General features: G+C 38.9%; 1 protein-coding gene across 12 annotated transcripts in view; it reads right to left on the reverse strand.

Moving 5' to 3' along the window:
- Nucleotides 1-1,835: 1,835 nt before the first annotated feature.
- Nucleotides 1,836-24,344, reverse strand: part of BPNT1 (3'(2'), 5'-bisphosphate nucleotidase 1) — a 30,819-nt gene continuing 8,310 nt past the window's right edge. For 7 of the 12 annotated variants that reach the window (XM_045397390.3, XM_005540883.5, XM_005540884.5 and 4 more), the window contains 7 exons: nucleotides 17,499-17,603; nucleotides 16,390-16,497; nucleotides 13,765-13,813; nucleotides 11,669-11,760; nucleotides 7,431-7,628; nucleotides 4,004-4,109; nucleotides 1,836-3,305 (listed from right to left, as the gene is read on the reverse strand). In XM_045397390.3, coding sequence (XP_045253325.1) covers nucleotides 3,157-3,305; nucleotides 4,004-4,109; nucleotides 7,431-7,628; nucleotides 11,669-11,760; nucleotides 13,765-13,813; nucleotides 16,390-16,497; nucleotides 17,499-17,558 — 762 coding nt within the window. In that variant the 5' untranslated portion in view covers nucleotides 17,559-17,603 and the 3' untranslated portion in view covers nucleotides 1,836-3,156. The remainder of the gene's footprint in view (nucleotides 3,306-4,003; nucleotides 4,110-7,430; nucleotides 7,629-11,668; nucleotides 11,761-13,764; nucleotides 13,814-16,389; nucleotides 16,498-17,498; nucleotides 17,604-24,344) is intronic. The other 5 variants (XM_074036659.1, XM_015450201.4, XM_065542044.2 and 2 more) reach the window with 2 other exon arrangements.

The following is a 24,344-nucleotide window of genomic DNA, read 5'->3' on the forward strand; positions in this document are numbered from 1 at the left end:
TTCGAGACCAGCCTGGCCAACATGGTGAAACCCCATCTCTATTAAAATTACAAAAATTAGCTGGGCATGGTGGCACATGCCTGTAATCCCAGCTATTCAGGAGGCTGAGGCAGGAGAATCGCTTGAACCCAGGAGGTGGAGTTTGCAGTGAGTCGAGATTGCGCCACTGCACTCCAGCCTGGCGACAGAGTGAGCGCGAGACTCCGTCTCAAAAAATGTATACATAAATAAAAATAAAGTTATTCTCTTGTCACACTTAGATTTTTTAAAAATTAGGTTTAGTCCACTATTTACAGATAGAGAACTCCATTCACAGAGGAAAGTAGATGGATTCGAGGTGATGATTTTCTAACTTGGCCAATTATCAAGATCACCTCGTGGGTTTGTAAAATAATTTCAGGAGGGGTCAGGGCAAGAGTGAAGAACTGTTTAGACATAATCATTCAGACAACTCTGTAAGGCATCTAGGTAGGTTTTGGGGTATATAGATCTAGAGTTTGAGAGTTCTAAGATAAAGATTTTGGATTAATGATCAAAAGCATCACAAAAGCCACACAGGTGGATTAGATCATCTGGTGAGAAAGGAGGTTAAAGCATAGGCCAGGTGCAGTGGCTCACACCTATAATCCCAGCACTCTGGGAGACAGAGGCGGGAGAATTGCTTGAGGCTAGGAGTTCAAGACCAGCCTGGGCTGTATAGTAAGATCCATCTCTACCAAAAAAAAAAAAAAGGAAAAACAGAAAAAGAGAGAGAGACTAGAACAGAATCTTGGTAAACAGTGACATTTAAGGGAAGGAAGACAAAGAGAAAGCAATAAAGGAGACTGAGTAGGAGTGGCTGGTGAAAAAAGAAAGCCAGGACAATGAGTTATAAGAGGGAGTGCTCAAAGGTGTCAAGGCCACAGAGACCTCTTCCTGCTAGATTATGACGCTTCTGTAAAATAATGTTATATTACCTTATCTAGTGAGTCCTAGAGTTAAATGATTATCAAAGTCCCTGAATTTCTTAAAATATACAGAAGCAAGCTGAGCGTGGTGGCTCACGCCTGTAATCCCAGGACTTTGAGGAGGCCGAGGTCAGGAGATCAAGACCATCCTGGCTAACACAGCGAAAACCCATCTGTACTAAAAATACAAAAAATTAGCCACGGGTGGTGGCACGTGCCTGTAGTCGCAGCTCCTCCGGAGGCTGAGGCAGGAGAATCGCTTGAGCCCAGGAGGTGGAGGTTGCAGTGAATCAAGATCGCACCACTGCACTCTGGCCTGGGTGACAGAGACTCTGTCTCAAAATAAATAAATAAACACACACACACACACACACACACACACACAGAAGCAAAACTGTTGGGATAAACCCTGTGAATCTGCATTTTATTTTTATTTTTATTTTTTGAGACAGAGTCTCGCTCTGTTGCCCAGGCTGGAGTGCAGTGGCACGATCTCAGCTCAGTGCAACCTCCGCCTCCTGGGTTCAAGTGATCCTCCTGCCTCAGCCCTCCTAGTAGCTAGGATTACAGGCACGCACCACCATGCCTGACTAATTTTTGTATTTTTAGTAGAGACAGGGTTTTGCCATGTTGGCCAGGCTGGTCTTGAACTCCTAACCTCAGGCGATCCACCCACCTCGGCTTCTCAAAGTGCTGGGATTACAGGCGTGAGCCACAGTGCCTGGCCTGTGAATCTGCATTAAAAAAAAAACTTCCTAGGTGATTCTGATATGCAGTTGAGTTTGGGAACTGTTAATTTAAACCACTTGTTTGATTTGAAAACAGAGAAATTTAATTAAAAGCAATGGATAGAGACCTAAAAATAAAAATCTAGGTATATTAGCAGAATAATTTTGATAGTTTATGTTATAATCTCTCATTGGAAGGAACAGAAGCAAGTACTTAGCTTTCCACAATTAAGCCTTATAATGATGCCATAAGAATAAACTAACCCCCAAAGTCAAGAATTTATCATTTTCAAACACTTTTTTAAAAAGTTGGTGAATAACAAAGAGCTAGGATTAAATAATTTATTAAAAAAAACTTTTCTCATAAATCTGTTTCATCAGCATATATGATAATATCATATGTATTCTTAATTGGAGTAGAAACATTTTTTAAATTACTGTGAAAAACAAGAGTGAGATTCCAGGAACGATTGTGCCCTAAAGAAATCTGGTTTAGGCCGGGCGCTGTGGCTGACGCCTATAATCACAGCACTTTGGGAGGCCGAGGCGGACGGATCACGAGGTCAAGAGATGGAGACCATCCTGGCTAACATGGTGAAACCCCATCTCTACTACAAATACAAAAAAATTAGCCGGGCGTGGTGGCAGGTGCCTGCAGTCCCAGCTACTTGGGAGGCTGAGGCAGGAGAATGGCATGAACCCGGGAGGCGGAGCTTGCAGTGAGCGGAGATCATGATGCCATTATATTCCAGCCTAGACTACAGAGTGAGACTTCGTCTCAAGAAAGAAAAAAAAAAAAAAGAAAGAAAAAAATCTGGTTTAAAAGATAGGCATGTTGATTGAACACTGACCTGAATTGTCAATTGAAACTAAAGCTTTTTCTAATTTCTCCACCTAAATACAGGAAAACAAATATAACGTGTTGAGTTTGTAAGTTCTCCAGATGTCAAAATTGGTCTGGTTGATTAATCAAGTTAAATTATTTAATTCTATTTTCTATTCCTAAATACAATAACTAAATATAAATCACTGCTCAACAATGAATAAAGGTGGAACTCTAATTCTATCCAATTAGTTTTAAAATGTATTATTTTGAGAACCAAGTCTTTCTCCTAGCTAAGTAAATGAAACTTTCAGTACTTTTTGGGTGTTTTTGTTTGTTTGTTTGTTTGTTTGTTTTTTCTGAGACAGGGCTTACCTCCTGTCACTCAGGCTGGAGTGCAGTGGCCATGATCTCAGCTCACTGCAATCTCCGCCTCCCAGGCTCAAAAGATTCTCCTGCCTCAGCCTCTCAAGTAGCTGGGATGACAGGCACAATGACAGGATGCCCAGTTAATTTGTATTTTTGTAGAGATGGGGTCTCACGATATTGGCCAGGCTGGTGTCAAACTCCTGAGCTCAAGTGATTTGCCTGCCTTGGCCTCCCAAAGTGCTGGGATTACAGGCGTGAGCCACCGCGCCCAGCCAAATGAAACTTTCCTTTAAGGAACAAGTGCATTTTTAATAGATTCTGGAACTCGGCTTGCATAGTAGTCATAATTCCTCAGTGTGGCCAGGACTCCTGCAGAGTTCATATGCTTCACATCCTTGTGGTATTGAAGAACATTCCCATGGATATCAGTTAACTTGCCTATAGAAAAACATCAATCAATTAATCAATCACTCAAGTTAGTGGCTAATTGGATTGTGGTTTTTCTAGTTATTTTTAAGTACCTTTTGCTTGCTTATCCAATAGTAGCCAATAAATTCTGGATAAAAGAATGAGTGTTCATAAAGGTTAAGTTTTAATTCACTTGAAATTTAAGACTACAGAACAATTTTAACTAACTAAAGGATATAAAATTATTTTTTCTCTGATTAAAATTAATTTTATTTAGCATTTTCTTTTCTTGTCTTTTTTTTTTTGAGATGGAGTCTTGCCCAGGCTGGAATGCAGTGGCATGATCTTAGTTACTACAACCTTGGTTTACTACAAGCCCAGGAGTTCAAGGCTGCAGTGAGCCACGACTGCACCACTGAATTCCAGCCTGGACAACAGAGACCTTGTGTCAAAAAAAAAAAAAAAAAAGGCTATAAATAAGGGCTAGATTAAATTAACTGTATGCAGATCAAAGTTCAAAAAAGGAGACTATAACTAAAGTAAAACTTGCTGAAAATCTACTCTTTTATCCATCGATCATATGAGGGGTTTGGACTGGATAATCTCTAAGCTTCCTTCTAGCTTTTATATCATAACAGTCTAAGTAAAATAATATTACTGAAATATTATGTCATAGCATGATATAATTGTAGAAAAACTATGAATTTCCCAAAATAAAACAGACTAACCTCCCACAGCATGTAAAATAACTTCTGGAGCACAAGTATCCCACTTCTTACAACCAGGACTTGCAAATACATAAGCAGAGGCTTTGCCTTCAATCAGCTGAATAATCTGTAAGGGTAAAAATAAGAATTATCCTTTGATAATAGGAAGAATAATTGAAAGTCATGAAAAGATTGAGGTACAGATAAGAAAAACTGCTTATTTCTATCAAGGATATTTAATCAGTTCCTCTGTTAAACTCAACTTAAAACTTTTAGCAGGTTTAAATTATATCAGTATTATGAAGAAATACATAGAATAAATGCATAATAATATAGTGATATGAAGAAAAAATAATGGTCAAAAAAGCTGCAAAGAGGATATCTGGTCTCCACATTCCAAGTTACATAAAGTAACACGTTTCTTTTATTGATTTTATTGACGTTGTTTTTCTTTTTTAGCGTAAAAGCAATATACATTTACTACAGAATTAAAGTCTTTTTCAACACTTTTTTTTTTTTTTTTTTTTTTTTTTTGAGACGGAGTCTTGCTCTGTCACCCAGGCTGGAGTGCAGTGGCCGGATCTCAGCTCACTGCAAGCTCCGCCTCCCGGGTTTACGCCATTCTCCTGCCTCAGCCTCCCGAGTAGCTGGGACTACAGGCGCCCGCCACCGCGCCCGGCTAGTTTTTTTTTTGTATTTTTAGTAGAGACGGGGTTTCACCGTGTTAGCCAGGATGGTCTCGATCTCCTGACCTCGTGATCCGCCTGCCTCGGCCTCCCAAAGTGCTGGGATTACAGGCTTGAGCCACCGCGCCCGGGCCTTCAACATCTTAAAAACTGACCATTTATTAGAGGGCTGCACATGGTGGCCCACTCCTGTAATCCCAGCACTTTGGGAGGCTGAGCAGGTGGATCACTTGCAGCCAGGAGTTTGAGACCAGCCTGGCCAACATAACAAAACCCATCTCTACTAAAAATACAAAAAATTAGCTGGGTGTGGTGGTGCATGCCTGTAATCCTAGCTACTTGGGAGGCTGAGGCAGGAGAATTGCTTGAACCTGGGAGGTGGAGGTTGTAGTGAGCCAAGACTGCACCACTTCACTCCAGCCTGGACGACAGAGTGAGACTCTGTCTCAAACAAACAGCCCCACAACCAAAAAAAACCAAAAAACAAAACAAAAACCCCTGACCATTATTAAATAAAGGACAGAGAAGTATCAAGCAGTACAATAATGTATAAATTGTAATAGATCCTAACAAAAGTGCAATGTGACTAGTCTAACAAGTACTTTCGTAAGTCTTGGGATCACACGTATTCCCATTTCACTACCAAAATACAAACTTTTTTTTTTTTTTTTTAAATATTTGAGGAGATTTATTCTAAGCCAAATATGAGTGACCATCGCCTGTGACACAGCCCTCAGGAAGTCTTGAGAACATGTGCCCAAGGCAATTGGGAGCAGCTTGGTTGTATACATTTTAGAGAGGCATGAGACATCAATCAAATACATTTAAAAAATACATTCATTTGGTCCAGAAAGGTGGAACAACTCAAAGCAGTGGGGGCAGGGAGGCTTCCAGGATATAGGTGAATTTAAGTATTTTCTGATTGGCAATTGGTTGGGTTTGTTTCAAGACCCAGGATCTATAGAAAGGCAATGTTCAGGCTGGGTGCAGTGGCTCACGCCTGTAATCCCAGCACTTTGGGAGGCCGAGGTGGGCGGATCACCTGAGGTTGGCAGTTAGAGACCAGCCTGACCAACATAGAGAAACCACGTCTCTACTAAAAAAAATACAAAATTAGCCAGGTGTGGTGGCAGGCCCCTGTAATCCCAGCTACTTGGGAGGCTGAGGTGGGAGAATTACTTGAGCCTGGGAGGCGGAGGCTGTGGTGAGCCGAGATCATGCCATTGCACTCCAGCCTGGGCAACAAGAGTGAAACTCTGTCTCAAAAAAAAAAAAAAAAAAATCAGATTTTAGTTAATCTCTTTAGGATTTGGAGGGTCTGAAAGAAAAAGAGTTAGCTATGTTAACAGAGATTCTTTACAGACGCAGATTTTTCCCCACAAAGAACAGCTTTGCAGCGCCACAAAATATAAGTTTTATAGAGTCATCCTAACAATTCCTCTAATACTGATACACAACTGAGATCACTGCTAGAACTTGCGTGACTCTAAATGGTAACTTGCTATCAAGCTTTCATTAGTCAATTGACTTTTTTTGGTTATAGTGTAAATTAATTATTATTATAAAACTCAGACTCCACTAAAAATACAAAAATTAGCCAGGCATGGTGGCAGGCGCCTGTAATCCCAGCTACTTAGGAAGCTGAGGCAGGAGAATCACTTGAACCCGGGAGGCAGAGGTTGCAGTGAGCTGAAATCACACCATTGTACTCCAGCCTGGGCAACAGAGCAAGAATCAGTCTCGAAAAAACAAACAAACAAACAAACAAAAACTATTCAGAAGATATATAAGTAGGACCAGATTGATAAATGTGAGGCAGGAAGGAGTCTAAGATGACTTTCAGGTGTTTGGCTGGATCAGTTAGAAAAATGGTGGTGCCATTAGCCGGATAGTAAAACAGGGAGAGAAACACATCCAGAGGTGGGTAGAAAGAGGATGAACTCAAATTGGACACGCTGAATTTGAGATACCTGAGGGATGTCATCATAATGATATCTAGGGGACAATCAGATGACAAGAGATCAGGGCTAGGGATGTAGATCAATTTGTGTCCCATTTCATAATTCTCTCAGCAGGTTGGAAACCTGGATGAAAGAATGGGGGAAACAGACAAGAAGCGGGCAGGCGGGCCCGATCTTAGAGTCTGTAGAAGGTAGAGGAGATAATCTAAGAGGGTCCTTGGCAAAATAAGGTCTTTGGCAAGAAGCATGGAGCCTTACCCTGATGACTTCCATTAACATTGAATTCTCGGCCGGGCGCGGTGGCTCAAGCCTGTAATCCCAGCACTTTGGGAGGCCGAGATGGGCGGATCACGAGGTCAGGAGATCGAGACCATCCTGGCTAACACGGTGAAACCCCATCTCTATTAAAAATACAAAAAAAAAACACTAGCCGGGCGAGGTGGCGGGCGCCTGTAGTCCCAGCTACTCCGGAGGCTGAGGCAAGAGAATGGCGTGAACCCGGGAGGCGGAGCTTGCAGTGAGCTGAGATCCGGCCACTGCACTCCAGCCTGGGCGACAGAGCGAGACTCCGTCTCAAAAAAAAAAAAACAAAAAAAAACAACATTGAATTCTCTCAGATAATAAAACAAACAAACAAAAAACCTTGACTCTTAAATTTATTTTTAAAATTTAAATACTGCTGAAATGTACAAATTATATTATTTACTCCCAGCTCTTTAAACTCTTATTTCGTGTTTTTAAAAGTTGAGTATTTCAATGATCCACTTGCATTTCAGAGCAGATGACAGATCTTTTTCATACCTTATTTCCTGCTCCGCCTACTCGCAGCACAGCATCGGGGTTCATAGCAGTAACACAGTCAGTAACCAACTTGTTGCTATGGGATCGAGTAGTTGTGATAATGTGTTTCCCAGCAGGGACTTCTTTCAGCTGAAACCCAAAGGCACCTAAACCTAAAACTCCCCAGATTGTCCTCCCCAACACAGCATCTGGTCCTGCCTGTGTAAACAAGTGAAACAGCAAGACTTGTGATTATTTGGAGAAGAATGTTAGTCCATATATGGAATATTCAGTTATATTAGCATCATGATTAAAAAAATAAAAACATGATAATATTATAAAGCACAAGAACAATATCACTGATGAAGAACTTTTCCTGAGAGAATCTGCTGATTATTATCATTACTCTTCTGGTTAACAGTTTCAAAGAACTTTTGGTTATTCCCTGGAATCTTTATGAACTGATTTCTGTTTATAATGTACTGAAACATCATAAACTGATTACTGTTTTTCTGAATTATCTAATGATCTCTTTGTTGTATTTGAAAATGACCATTTTTATAAAGTACTAAGATCCCCAGGAAATGAAATACCATGTATTGATAACTACTTTTCATTTTCCAAGAAATATTAGAAATCATGTTGCTACAGGAATAGGTAATTATGACAATGTATTTGGCTGCTATGGAGATAGGGTAACTGAATAGGCCAATACAATATTGAAGAGTAGTTGTGGATAATGGGATCAGAGTTAAGATTTTGCTGACAATTGTAGTAGCAAAATGACAATGATAATGCAATCTTAGAATCTGTATTTTCCTTTGCAGAACTCAATTTCAACCACATTGTTATAACTATATACTCGATATAGAAAAAAATCTGTATTTCATGGAAAGTAAAATTGATACATAAAATGATTGATGCAAAGTCATCAAAATACAATTATATTAATATAGTAGGCATATATTATAGAGATATACATATTGTACTGAACACTAAACATGTACCAGGCACCATTCTAAGTGCTTTACATGTATTATCTCTCTTTCAATCCTCAAAGTAACCCCATGAAGTAGGTATTCTCATCCTTAATTTAAAGATGAGAAAAATGAAATGTGGAATCATTAAGTAACCTGACTAGAGGCTCTAAGAAGTTCATAACCAAAGATTGGCTCATCTGTCTTCAAAGATGATATTCTTAAACACTAAATTAGACTGCCTAAGTTTACCTGTCAAAATGTTTTCATACACATCATCTTATTTGTCCTAGAGCAGTACCCTGGGTGTTGTTATTCTGAAATATACTTAGGTTGCAGGTTGGGTTCCCTGGGAAGCAGACTCTGAGGCAGGTGGTATGTTTGTTGGGAAGTGTGCTTGGTATCAACACCTGTGGAAGGAGGAGGAGGGCATGGGCAGAGGGATGAAATAAGCTGTGATGCAGGTACAACAAGAGCTGACCCTATGGGGAGCTGTTCCTATGCAGGGAGTCTGGAGCTACAATAGAGTTTCAGAGTAGTCCCAAATTGGGATGAGATGTCAGGTTTTTAAACTCCTACAATAATCAGTCACTGAAAATGGACTGCATTGGGAAGAGGTGTGGTCCTGGGTGAGACAGCTCTCCATTGGTAGGGCAATCCCACAAGAGTCTGATGGCAAATGGGGCAACAAAGGAGCCAAAGAACAAGCACTGGGTGCTCGGTATATGTTAATGTGCTTCCTCTGTTCCCATCTGAGTTTGCACTACAGGAGAGGTTTGGAGTCTAAGGAAGCTATTTACTTTATTTTTATTTTTTTGAGACAGAGTCTCACTGTGTCACCCAGGCTGGAGTTCAGTGGCATGATCTCAGCTCACTGCAAACTCTGCCTCCTGGGTTCAAGCAATTCTCTAGCCTCAGCCTCCTGAGTAGCTGGGATTACAGGTGCGTGCCACCATGTCCAGCTAATTTTTGTATTTTTTTAGTAGAGACGGGGTTTCACCATATTGGTCAGGCTGGTCTCGAACTTCTGACCTCATGATCCACCTGCCTTGGCCTCCCAAAGTGCTGGGATTACAGGCGTGAGCCACCATGCCTGGCCAAGAGACCTATTTATTAATGCAGCTCTCCAGTTATTCTGGAAAAAAAAATAAAGGAAATAAAACAGTGGACACAAATATTTTGGGCCCTACAAGGTCATATTCCTTCTGTAAATGAACATCTAGGCAAAAAGGATGGGATCAAGGACTCTAGTGTTTTGATGTGGTCAACGCAATCCCATGATGCAACCAGCTTACCTTCCTCTGTGCTCCTGACTCTCAGGCTCTCACATTGTCTTTCTCTTTCAAAGGCTCCACACCAATTTTGGGAGGGTAATAAAGGCGAAAATTTTCTGACAATTAAGCTTCAATGGTGAAGAAACTGGCTTTAGTATAAAGATAGACTGAGTTTCTTCATGCTATTTCCTTTAAGTGTCTACCAGTTTCAGTATACGTTGGAAGCAATAATAAAGTTTGAATTTCTAAGTCTTTTCTCTAGCTCAGGAGGGCAATATAAAGTAATACAGTAGCAAGGTTTGGATTTGAGTTTGAATCCCAATTCTGCCATTTACCAACTGGGTGATCACAGGAACGTTAATTGCCTCAGTTTCCTCTTTAAAATGGAGATAACAGTTTCCTTAAAGGCCTGTGGTGAGTATTCAATGAAAGGATATATTTGAAACCCTCGAACCTGGCAGCATACAGTAAACTCTTAATTTTAGCTATTATGGTGATGATGGATTATTATTTAAAATTGAATCTTTAGCCTGAATACTACCAACACAGCTGAGCAACTTTTCTACTTCCATTTGTGGTAACGAATTTTAAGGCATAAGCAAGAGAAGCAAAAGAAAGGATAAACAGAGTGCCCAGAGGGGAAGTGGTACAGAGAGAGGTAATGAAGAGAAGCAGAACAGCAGAAAATGAACTGGTACATGGGATGCACAATGGCCACCTGGGGTACCACAAGTTGCCTACCTCTTTTCTACCTACTAGTGGAGCCAAAACCCTAGCTATTTTTTTCACCTTTGCTTCATTCCTGTGTTCCCTTAACTGCTGCTTTTCGTTGTTCTGTGGAAAATGAATACGATTTTTCTAATCTCAGCAAGAAGTGGTGAAAATTGTTAAATCCTAAGCACTTAGATTTTTTCCTGATGAAAGGTACCATGTATTACAATGCTTTATATGAATTAAATGCCCCTTTTGAAAGTAATAGTATTAACTCAAAGTTTACATACAAACCACAAACTTGTGTCTGCATATAACAGTATGAACATTAAAATCATATTTAAAGAATTAATAGACCTAGGCGATTTAACCCGAGAAACTTTCTCCATAACATATCACTATTTTGGTAAATCTTAAGAAACACATGATTCTTAATAAAATTTATAATCATATAAACAGCAGGAAAAAATGAATTTATATTAGAAATAAAGATTAACCTTGCTTTTAACTCAGAGCAGAAATTCAGAAGTAATATTGCCCACTCTGATTACTTTGTTTCTCTAAAGTTCTATCAAGGTCACATTAATATAAATACTTTAACTACTTTATCTCCACGATTTCCTATAAAATTTAATGCAATTTAATGGTACATTCTTGCTTTGAAATTACACTGGTCTCTTGTTTCTATAGAAGACAATTTCTCTGATGTATAATAGAAAATCAAAGCAGATTAGAAGAGACAAGAAAAAAGAGTGCAAGAGCATAATAAGTTCTGTTACCAACACTGACTGCAATTTAGGCATTACACAGCATTCCCTGGAAAACAACATGCCTAGCATCTTTTCTTGATTGAAATGGTTCATTTCTTGAATGTGCTTCAGGAACCAATCATAAATCAGGTGTCTCGATGCCCAAGGTAATCAAGAACCCTATCAGTAATTCTCTGACATTTATATTTGAATCATAAGGCATAAATTTAAAAATATATAATGCATACAGTGTGTCTGTGTACATACACATACATATATATACACACCCAGTACCAATGCCCCCAGCGATTTTGATTCAATAGGTCTGGGGTATGGCCTGGGAATCCATATTCTTAAAAGTTCCTCATCAGTTAATAGCATAGCTAAAAAAAAATTAAATAAATCAATACAATTTTAAAAATGAAAAGTTCTCCAGATGGTTGCATGTGCAACCAAGCTAAAAACCTCTCACTTAGATAACATAAAGAATCATGTAACACTACCATTATTTATCTAATGAAATTACTTTGTATCACTTATAGTAATACCTCATAGTTGTAATATGGCTGGTTAATAACTCCTGCTATGGCTTTTCCTTCATAAGCAATTCCAATAAGAACTGTTACATTGTCAAGAAGACCTGCAAAGAAGAAATAAATATCGGTTATATAACTTGCTCATGTTATGACTCATCATTACTGCATCAATTGCTCCAAGTTAGTTTTGCAGTTAAGGTATGGAATTTGCAATGATTCATCCATGATCAATCCTATTTACAGCAAAATGCATAAATGATAAGCAAGCTGGCCAGAAACAGCAATAGGATCTATGGCCACTTAATTGAATTGGTAATCATGGTCTCATTAGTACAGTGTGTAAACCAACTAAATAAATAAATAAAGCAGCCATAACTCTGCAGCTATCATCATCAGATTCCTCTATGCCTCTTCCACCATCATTCAACTCATCCTTACCTGCCGAATCACTTTATGTTCCTGGATTACATCTAGACTTGTATTTCAAGCCTTTAAAGCAGAGTTTCTCAAAGGGAGGCCCAAGGACTATCAAGCAGCGTTAGAATTAACTGGCATACTTTTTATAACACAGATCTTCTCAGGCTCCTTCCCAGAACTAGTGAATCAAAATCTGGGAGTGGGGAACAAGACTGAAATAAGCTTTCTAGGTGCTTTTATATACATTAAAGTAGTCTAGAGCTTCCTTATTTCACAATGGGTTCTACAGATGTTTTCAGCACACACACAGACATACACATGTACACACACACTGTGATTCACTCATTAGAGAGATGTCTCATTCAAGAACAATAAGTTTTTTTCTAGTAATTATGATAAATTTTTAAAGCCATGTCCTGAGAGCCAATACAAGAAAACTTAAGTAGATCTTAATTTTATCATCATCATCATCATCATCATCATTATTATTTTCTTTTTTTGAAACAGAGTCCTTCTCTGTCACCCAGGCTGGAGTGCAGTGGCGAGATCTCAGCTCACTGCAACCTCTGTCTTCCGAGTTCAAGCAATTCTCCTGCCTCAGCCCCAAAAGTAGCTGGGATTACAGACGTGTGCCACCAGGCCCAGCTAATTTTTCTATTTTTAGGAGAGAAGGGGTTTCACCATGTTGGCCAGGCTAGTCTCAAACTTCTGACCTAATTATCTGCCCACCTTGGCCTCCCAAAGTGCTGGGATTACAGGCATGAGCCACCGCGCCTGGCCTAGATCTTAATTTTAAAAATAAAACTCTAAGCTTAAAACCCAAAACTTGCCAGGTGCGGTGGCTCACACCTGTAATCCCAGCACTTTGGGAGGCCCAGGCAAGCAGATCACCTGAGGTCGGGAGTTCAAGACCAACCTGACCAATATGGTGAAACCCCATTTCTCCTAAAAATACAAAAATTAGCTGGGCATGGTGGCGGGTGCCTGTAATCACAGCTACTTGGGAGGTGAGGCAGGAGAATCACTTGAACCTGAGAGGCAGAGGTTGCAGTGAGCTGAGATCGTGCCACTGCACTCTAGCCTGGGCAACGAGCAAGACTGTCTAAAAAAAAAAAAAAAAAAACCTAAAACTAAAACTCTGGCTCTGAGCCTGTTCATTCCTACATTTATATGGCCAATTTTATTTTAATTTGTTGCTAATTGTTCTCATCTTAGATAAGGAGAAATATTGTACTGTGTTTCAAAACCCACCTTTAGAAGGTGAGGCCGTGAAATGTGAAAGCAGTTCACAGATTAGGGGAGAGTGAATGGGGAGGGCATGGGATGGTGGTGCTGGCAGAGCAAGAGCTACATAGTTGTACTCGTTATCGTTTTTCTACCCCAATAACTGGGGGTTCAGCATAGTCATTTTGGTAACACCGGTTTAATATGTTAGTTATTCTCATCTGGGAGACATTAGAAGTGTGGGGCTGGTAGAGTATGTGAGGGTTGGTATTTGAAGGAGATGAATTTTATTCTCCTGTCTTGACCATCAATGATGTATAAGAACCATGAGCACAAATATAGCTTTAGGGGAAAACATAACACATGATACTAGCTTTCCATACAACATACAAAATATCAAATATTTACAACTAACATCATATCCTTGTCCCACTGCTGTCAAATATGAATACAAAAGAGATATCAACCTTCAGTATATTCCTTGGTTCCATCCAGAGGATCCACCCAGACCACGAGCTAAAATTAAAAAGAGAGAAGGAAAATAGCTAAATCAAGCATACAAAATTCTAAAAATAGATTTAAATAGATTAAAACTACCTTTTTTCCCTGTTTGAAATTATATTATGGATGGCCTGAGTTAATGTCATCTGTTTTGAGATAGTACAAAAACCTTATTCTTTTGTAATCATGGAAAAAGTTCATTTGAATAAGAGAAAAGTCTGATTTAAGAATTTTCAGGCCAGGCACGGTGGCTCACACCTGTAATACCAGTATTTTGGGAGGCCGAGGCGGGTGGACCACCTGAGGTCAGGAGTTCGAGACCAGCCTGGCCAAAGTGGTGAAACCCTACCTCTACTAAAAATACAAAATTAGCTGGGCGTGGTGGTGGGGGGCTGTAATCCCAGCTACTCAGTAGGCTGAGGCAGGAGAATCACTTGAACTCAGGAGGTGGAGGTTGCAGTGAGCCGACATCGTGCCATTACACTCCAGCCTGGGCAACAAGAGCAAAACTCTGTTTCAAGAAAAAAAAAAAAAAAAAGGATTTTCAACATGAAATGCTTAACTGATAAAAGTTTGTTTCATTTGGACACTAAGCACACTCTCTAGATCATGGTACAGAGAAAACTTGTAAAGTGGCATAAAAAATGTTTTGAACATGCATAGTTGCTACTCATTTTTATATGTAAGTGCTGATTTAAAAAAAACAACAGTCTGATTATCTCAAGGACACAGTCCACACAATCCAAAGAAAAATGAATAATAAAACTGGCAGCAGATTTAAAAGGAAAATTCCTTCTGTTTAGGACATTTAATATGATTCAGGATATGCTGCCTTTAACCACTACAATGATAACATTATGTGAATTTCTGAGTGAGGACATGTTTCTGATGGAGGACACCATGTCTCATTTTCTTTGTTTCCTCCATACCACAGAGCAAAGTGTCTTACTCATAGTAAGTCTCCAACGAATATGCATTAAATAATTAAAAATTGGAAAACTAAAGACGTTATGGTGGGTATCTGAAGTCACAGATTTAACTGAAACAACTATGAAAAGCAAGCAGGATGATATTTATGGTCTTTTAAAAATAAAAAGGTAGTAATCTGTTTCATAGCCTTCTGTCCCCAGTTACCAATGAATGTTTTACTATCAAATCTACTAAATATCTACTAAATACAAATTAGATTTTCTTCCTAAAAGTATTATTTTTTTTTTAATGAGACAGGGTCTCACTCTGCTGTCCAGGCTGAGGGTATGTGTAAAACTGTGCAAGGTAGGAACAAAGTAGGACAACTCACACTTCCCAATTGCAAAACTTAATACAAAGCAAGAAAGTGTGCTACTGGCATAAGGATAGACATATAGACCAATGGAATATAACTGAGAGTCCAGAATGAAACCCATACATCTATTTCTTTTCTTTTTTCTTTTTTTTTTTTGAGACAAAGTTTTGCTCTTGTCGCCCAGGTTGGAGTGCAATGGCACAATCTCGGCTCACTGCAACCTCCGCCTCCCAGGTTCAAGCGATTCTCCTGCCTCAGCCTCCTGAGTAACTGGGATTATAGGCGTGCGCCACCACGCCCAGCTAATTTTGTATTTTTAGTAGAGACGGAGTTTCTCCATGTTGGTCAGGCTGGTCTCAAACTCTCGACCTCAGGTAATCCACCTGCCTCAGCCTCCCAAAGCGTTGGGATTACAGACGTGAGCCACCGCGACTGGCATGAAACCCATACATCTATGGCCTGCTGATTTTTCACAAGTGTGCCAAGGCCATTCAACTGGGAAAAAAATCATCTCTTTAAGAGATGGTGCTGGGGCCAGGCGAGGTGGCTCAAGCCTGTAATCCTAGCACTTTGGGAGGCCAAGGTGGGTGGATCACGAGGTCAAGAGATAGAGACTATCCTGGCCAACATGGTGAAACCCCATCTCTACTAAAAATACAAAAACAATTAGCTGGGTGTGGTAGTGTGAGCCTGTAGTCCCAGCTACTTGGGAGGCTGAGGCAGGAGAATCGCTTGAACCCAGGAGGTGGAGGTTGCAGTGAGCCAAGATTGCAGCCCTGCACTCCAGCCTGGCGACAGAGAGAGACATCATTTCAAAAAAAAAAAAAAAAAAGAGATGGTGCTGGTTGTAGCCTTAACCTCCATGGGCTCAGGTGATCCTCCCACCTCAACCTCCCAAATAGCTGAGACTACAAGTGTGTGGCACCATACCTAGCTAATTTTTGTATTTTTTGTAGAGACAGAGTTTCACTATGTTGCCCAGTCTGGTCTCGAACTCCTAGACTCAAGCAATCCAACCACCTCGGCCTCCCAAAGTGCTGGGATTACAGGTGTGAGCCACCATGCCTGGCCCTAAAAGTATTTTAAATAACGGTTTTAGAGTGGAAAGGAAACCCATAGGATGAGAAACTGAACTCTAAATCCATGTGGTTGCCTGATACTTCCATGTTGGCTCTGAAATATATCAAATTTCTGGTTGCCCCTATTTTATAACTACCAATTTTTCATCTTACAGGCAAATTGTATTTCCTTTACTATGGCAAAAAGACCAGGTTAATAGAGAGTTGAGTATAAATAGGGATCATACATCTTCTTCTTTAATAGAACTGTACTGCGATGGGCATGGTTGCTTCAGTATTTCCTCCCACTGACTGTCTTCGATCAGCTCTTGATCCACTTCCTCAGAAGGCAGATCCTAAAGCAGAGATAACCCTAATGGTTATTGAAGCCATTTAGCGTTTACAGAGTATGCTTTGTCTCATTAACAGAAGAAATGCAGCATCACAGTTTTCGCTAGTTCTTCTGGTTTACCATTTATATTTAGAACTTTTAAAGCAAACCTTAAAAATTTGCAAAAACAACCATATGTGGCTCATCAAAATTGACTAAATGGTTGCAATGTCATTATCTTGAACAGAGTTTAAAAATAAAAGATTCTTTAAGTATTATACACTCATTTAAACAAGTGTCTCTGACAGCAGATAGTTCCCCTATATTACATTAGATGTCAAGTTCCTCACTTTCTTTTTTCTTTTTGAGACAGAGTCTTGCTCTATTGCCCAGGCTAGAGTGCAGGGGCACCATCTCGGCTCACTGCAACCTCCCCCTCCTGGGGTCAAGCAGTTCTCCTTCCTCAGCCTCCTGAGTAGCTGAGATTACAGGCGTTCACCACCACGCCTGGCTAATTTTTGTATTTTTAGTAGAGACGGGATTCAGTTTCACCATGTTGGTCAGGCTGGTCTTGAACTCCTGACCTCGTGATCTGCCCGCCTTGGCCTCCCAAAGTGCTGGGATTACAGGTGTGAGCCGCCGCGCCCGGCCTACTTCCCTCACTTTCAAAGTGTTATAGTCTTTGGATAAGTACGCAAATAAGCCTAAGTTTAAAAACAAACAACAACAAAACCCATTTTATTCCAAAGTTCTAGATCTCTGCCCATCTTACAGTTTGTATGCTGGGTATAACAGTAACCATATCTTTTATGGTCAATAATTAAGACATCTGGCATAGAAATAGACCAAAATGTCTTAAAATCAGATATTTCCCCCAAGTCCAAGGAATACAATAATTATTTTTGTGTTTAAAACAATATATATAATGCTTGAAATTATAAGAGTGGTACATAAATCATTAAAGCATCAGTTATAAGTACACTTGGTAAACAAGGATTTTAAAAAAATGTCTCTGACGACTCTTACCTCTTCCCCTATAATCGTGAGTTTGGGGAATTTCCGGGCCAATGAAGAACATATGCTCATCTGTGCCAATCGGTCAGCTTTGGTCTGCAGGTCTGTGGCACAGGTCTATAACAAAGAATGCAAAGTTTAGCAGAGCTAACGAGAAATAAGTTGTCCTCTGATTCCCTGTGCATGAGTGCCTACATAATTTAGATTACACTGTCAGTTTTTAGAGTCATAGAACTTAACACCAAATGAGTTAACTAGTTTCCTGCCTTGGTTTTTCTCAAAGGATTAATAGTGGTTAAAGTTTGGAAAGGAGCTTTTAAATAATCTAGAACATTTTCTTCTCTAGTTTAGAAATTCCTTATCTCTAGACATCAACCTTTTGCTTAAATAGGTTCAGAGATAGGAAATGTATCACTTTTCAAGGCAAAGGTAATAGTTATTAGAAAAAGTGTTCCTTGGATCCTTCTATAACTTCCACACTAATCCTAATCATAATAATTCAACAGGTCCTCAAGTTGATTCACAGGTATAGAGTAAGAAATCCTATTTGTTTTTGTTTTGTTTTGTTTTTGAGGCGGAGTCTTGCTCTGTCGCTGGCTGGAGTACAGTGGCGCGATCTTGGCTCACTGCAATCTCTGCCTCCTAGGTTCAAGCAATTCCCCTACCTCCCGAGCAGCTGGGACTGTAGGCTCCTGCCACCATGCCCGGCTAATTTTTTGTATCTTAGTAGAGACGGGGTTTCATCAAGTTGGCCAGGATGGTCTTGATCTCCTGACCTTGTGATCTGCCTGCCTTGACCTCCCAAAATGCTGAGATTACAGGCATGAGTCACTGCACCCAGCCTAAGAAATTCTGTTTCTGAAAATCTGAAAAACACTAATATGAACTGCTGTAATATTTAACATATAGCTCACCTGTGGTACCCTCACTCAATCACTATGTCAGATAATCATGCTAGTGAAAGAGAAAAGTTTTGCAAGTGACAACCACAACCTCCTTTGTTAGTTTGCTTTCAGAGAATTATGATATGTTGCAATTGATATATGCCTGGTTAAGTAGATTTACAGATTATATCATCTTAGTAGAATTTGTTTGTTTGTTTTGAGATGGAGTCTCTGTCGCCCAGGCTGGAGTGCAGTGGCGTGATCTTGGCTCACTGCAAACTTTGTCCCTTGGCTTCAAGCAATTCTCCTGTCTCAGCCTCCCGAGCAGCTGGGACTACAGGTGCCACCCACCACGGCTGGCTAATTTTTGTATTTTTAGTAGAGACAGGGTTTCACCATATTGGCCAGGCTGGTCTCAAACTTCTGACCTTGTGATCCACCCACCTCGGCCTCCCAAAGTGCTGGGATTACAGGCGTGAGCCACTGCACCCTGCCTCATCTTAGTAGAATTTTAACAATACTTTGCAACGAGATAAAGAGTCATCATGAAAAGCAAACTGCTTTATGCCTCACTGAGATTTGCTATATATCTCAATGCAAAGTACTATTCTGCTAGAATGTAAGCTCCACAAAAGGATTTTATTCCTTAAAGAATTGTGTCTAGCATATAGTAGGTGCTCTATAAGTATCTTTTGAATGAACCTACTCAAAAGAATTGTTCAGTTTGAAGATTAGTTATATATCAATCAAGTTTGTACACCACTGCTTTAGAGGAAAAAAATATATATTGAAAGTCATTCCTCTATCTGAGGAAAGCAATTCTCTTTCCCTCTCTAAGATAAATATTTCCTACTCTATCAACATAGCTCTGGACCTCTAAAGTACTAGAAATGCCTGAGCAGTACAGAAGACAATGAGAATATTACTTTTTTTCCTGACTTGGCACTACATCTCTGTTCCTTTTTAGCTACCTGGGTTTCAAAGTTGTTTGTCTAATATAATCTCAACATAAGATCAACTGAAAATAAGTGATGTTAAGGAAAAGGATCTGAAAGGAAATAATTCAAAATATTGGCAATGGTGGGATGATGGATGACTTTTGTTTACTTTTTGGCATTTTTCTCCATTTCCTACTTTTCGTAATAGAAAAAACTTTGTAAAAAATGAGATTGGGGCCAGACGCAGTGGTTCACGCCTATAATCGCAGCACTTTGGGAGGCCGAGGCAGGCGGATCACGAGGTCAGGAGTTCGAGACCAGCCTGACCAACATGGAGAAATCCTGCCTCTACTAAAAATACAAAATTAACTGGGCGTGGTGGCGCATGCCTGTAAAATCCCAGCTATCCAGGAGGCTGACGCAGGAGAATCGCTTGAACCTGGAAGGCAGAGGTTGCGGTGAGCTGAGATCATGCCATTGCACTCCAGCCTGGGCAACAAGAGTGAAACTCCGTCTCAAAAAAAAAAAATAAATAATAATAATAATAATAATAATAATAATAAGATTAGCAGCCCCCTGAAAGCAGCAGTATCATTTTGTTGATTATTACCAAGCATGTCTGTGGTCAACTAAAGTCTCTTTTTCAAACAAATTTGAATCAGATTTATCTGACATAACTTGAACATGAATACAGCACTTTATATTATTCCTGTTACAATATCCACTTTTCTCAGAGGTTGCAACTATTTTGAATGCTTATTCTGTGATCAAATGTATTAACTAGACTGCTCAGCTTTACCTTATTGGCAAATTTTATAAGTATGTTTTCTATATCATCTTCTTCCACTTCAGATAACACATTAGGTATTTTTTTAAAACTGTATGTTATTTAATAATTAAAGAGAACAGTACAATGTCAGGAGCAGAGTCCTGTGATCAGCCAGCGGTGATCCTTTTCTAGGATGAAAATAACTCATTAATTTAAATTTGTGGATAATGTTATTCATCCAGTTATGAATACACCTAACCATGGCTCAGGATGGGAGATGTCATCTATATAACTAAAAATAGCTTGAATATTTTCTTAAATAGAAAATGACAGACTATAACAAATGTTTTGCTTAAGTCAAGATACCCTCTATCTATTTCCTCTATAAATCTATCAAAAAAGCAAATGAGATTTATTTCATTTGTTCTTATGAGTTTTTGTTTTTGTTTGTTTTTAATATTATTTATTTATTTATTTATTTTAGAGACAGGGTTTTACTCTGTTGCCCAGGCTGGAGTACAGTTGTGGGATCACAGATCACTGCAGCCTCAAACTCCTGAGCTCAAGCAATAATCCCATTTCAGCTTCCCAAGTAGCTAGGACTATAAGCATGTCCCACCATGCCAGACGGGGTCTTGCTATGTTGCCCATGCTGATTTTTATGTTTATTTTTTAAAAGCAATTACGTTGAATGTTTTATAATGAACTCATGTCAACGTTTTTCTAAGTTGTTTTTTATTCATATATCTCACTTTTTCTTATGGTAACAGCGCTAGATAGATGTATCACTTATAAGTGAGTGACTTAACTCAATCTATTTTATTATTTTTTATTTATTTTTCCATTTCATCTTTTTTTCTTTTTTTTATTATTATACTTTATGTTCTAGGGTACATGTGCACAATGTGCAGGTTTGTTACATATTTATACATGTGCCATGTTGGTGTGCTGCACTCATTAACTCGTCATTTACATTAGGTATATCTCCTAATGCTATCCCTCCCCCCTCCTCCCACCCCACAACAGTTCCCCTTCCTGTGTCCAAGTGACCTCATTGTTCAATTCCCACCTATGAGTGAGAACATGTGGTGTTTGGTTTTCTGTTCTTGCGAGTTTGCTGATAGTTTCCAGCTGCATCCATGTCCCTACAAAGGACACGAACTCATCCTTTTTTATGGCTGCATAGTATTCCACGGTGTATATGTGCCACATTTTCTTAATCCAGTCTGTCATTGATGGACATTTGGGTTGGTTCCAAGTCTTTGCTTTTGTGAACAGTGCCGCAATAAACATACGTGTGCATGTGTCTTTATAGCAGCATGATTTATAATCCTTTGGGTATATACCCAGTAATGGGATGGCTGGGTCAAATGGTATTTCTAGTTCTAGATTCTTGAGGAATCGTCACACTGTCTTCTACAATGGTTGAAATAGTTTACAGTCCCACCAACAGTGTAAAAGTGTTCCTATTTCTCCACATCCTCTCCAGCACCTGTTGTGTACTGACTTTTTAATGATTGCCATTCTAACTGATGTGAGATGGTATCTCACTGTGGTTTTGATTTGCATTTCTCTAATGGCTAGTGATGATGAGCATTTTTTCATGTGTCTGTTGGCTGCATAAATGTCTTCTTTTGAGAAGTGTCTGTTAGTATCCTTTGCCCACTTTTTGATGGGGGTTCATATGGAACCAAAAAAGAGCCCACATTGCCAAGACAATCCTAAGTCAAAAGAACAAAGCTGGAGGCATCACACTCTCTGACTTCAAACTATACTACAAGGCTACAGTAACCAAAACAGCATGGTACTGGTACCAAAACAGAGATATAGACCAACGGAACAGAACAGACCCCTCAGAAATAATGCCACACATCTACAACCATCTGATGTTTGACAAACCTGACAAAAACAAGAAATGGGGAAAGGATTCCCTATTTAATAAATGGTGCTGGGAAAACTGGCTAGCCATAAGTAGAAAGCTGAAACTGGATCCCTGCCTTACTCCGTATACAAAAATCAATTCAAGATGGATTAGAGACTTAAATGTTAGACCTAAAACTCACTCTATATTAAATCGCTAAAGTGCTAATGAGAAATCATATCCTATTAATGTTCTCACTTGGAAGAAATTACAATACAATTTTCCTCAAAGACTATAATAAAGAAAGATTTAGGCGAAGTGTAGTGGCTCATACCTGTACCCACACCCATAATCTCAGCACCTTAGGAGTCTGAGGTGGGTGGATCACTTGAAGCCAAGAGTTTGAGACCAGCCTGGGCAATATACTGAAACTCCATCTCCACAAAATAAAAACATTAGCTGGGTGTCGTGGCGCTTGCCTGTAGTCCTAGCTACTCAGGAGGCTAAGCCAAGAGGGTCCTTTGAGCCCAGAACTTGAGGCTGCAACAAGCTATCAGTAGGACTATGCCACTCTACTCTAGCCTTGGGCGACAAAGTGAGACATTGTCTCTTTAAAAAAAAAAAAAAAGATTATAATAAAGAATTTAAGGATTAAAAGTCAATATATGAAAACTTATGTGTGAAATTTGTAATGTGAGGTAATAACCAAGTTCCAAGGAAGATTTCTGTGTATATATATGTGTGTGTGTGTGTGTGTGTATATGTATCTATGTATACATATATGTACCAAATCCCAAGGAAGATTTGTGTATATGTATATAATATATACACGTGTGTATATATTATATATATAATATATACACGTGTGTATATATACGTGTATATATGTATATATTATATATATAATATATACACACGTGTATATGTGTGTATATATATACACGTGTGTATATATACGTGTGTATATATGTATATATTATATATACACATATATACACACGTGTATATATTATATACATATACACAAATCTACGTGTGTGTATATATACGTATATATATACATGTGTGTATATATATACACACACAATCTTCCTTGGGATTTGGTACATATATACATATATATACACACACATATATATGCCTGTACTCACACCCTTGTGTGTATATATATGGAAAGATTTATATATATAATATAGACACACACTATATATATACACACAAATCTTCCGTGTATATATACATACACTATATATACATACTATATATATACACACACAAATCTTCCCTATATATATACACATACACAAGAGTGTGAGTACAGGTGTGTGTATATATATACGTGTATATATATGTAGCAAATCCCAAGGAAGATATACAAACTTGTATATATATACACAAATTTGTATGTGTATATATATATACAAACTTGTATATATATATTTGTCAATATATGAAATATATATACACATATATACACAGACATATATATACACATACATATATATACACATACATATATATATACACACACACACAAATCTTCCTTGGGATTTGGTTATTACCTCACATTACAAATTTTACACATAAGGTTTCATATATTGACTTTTAATAGATTTCATTAAGATTTCATTGTATTTTAAACTGGAACACAAGTATGGTGGTATTTCTTTTAAGAATTGACTATCACTATAAACTTTCTGATAATGTATTTCATATATTGACTTTTAATCCTTAAATTCTTTATTATATGTATGTATATATGTATACATATATACACACATATTTTTCGAGATGGAGTCTCGCTTTTGTTGCCCAGGCTGGAGTGCAATAGTGCGATCTTGGCTCACTGCAACCTCTGCCTCCCGATTTCAAGTAATTCTCCTGCCTCAGTCTCCTGAGTAGCTGTGATTATAGGTATGCACCACCATGCCCGACTAATCTTTGTATTTTTAGTAGAGATGGGGTTTCATCATGTTGGTCAGGCTGGTCTCAAACTCCTGACTTCGTGATCCACCTGCCTCGGCCTCCCAAAGTGCTGGGATTACAGGCGTGAGCCACCATGCCCAGCCAGAAGATTGTATTTTAAACTGGAACACAAGTATGGTGGTATTTCTTTTAAGAATTAACTATGACTATAAACTTTCTGATAATCTATTTAAGTTTGTAATTACTATACTGGGAAAAACACCCTTGTTTTGAGTTTCTTTTCCATGAGGAAGAAAAATATGTATCACTTTGATTATAACAAATAGTTATGTAAATGCCAGATTTTACCGAACATGTTGACTAAGGATTACATGGCGTTGCATGTAATAGATTACTCTAGTATTTGAAGCCTGGTTACAATGCCTTGGGGATGGATATGGTTCAGAAGACTCAGACATATAAACAAAGATCTTGGATACA

This window comes from Macaca fascicularis, chromosome 1, assembly GCF_037993035.2.
Source record: "Macaca fascicularis isolate 582-1 chromosome 1, T2T-MFA8v1.1".
NCBI classification, from domain to species: domain Eukaryota; kingdom Metazoa; phylum Chordata; class Mammalia; order Primates; family Cercopithecidae; genus Macaca; species Macaca fascicularis.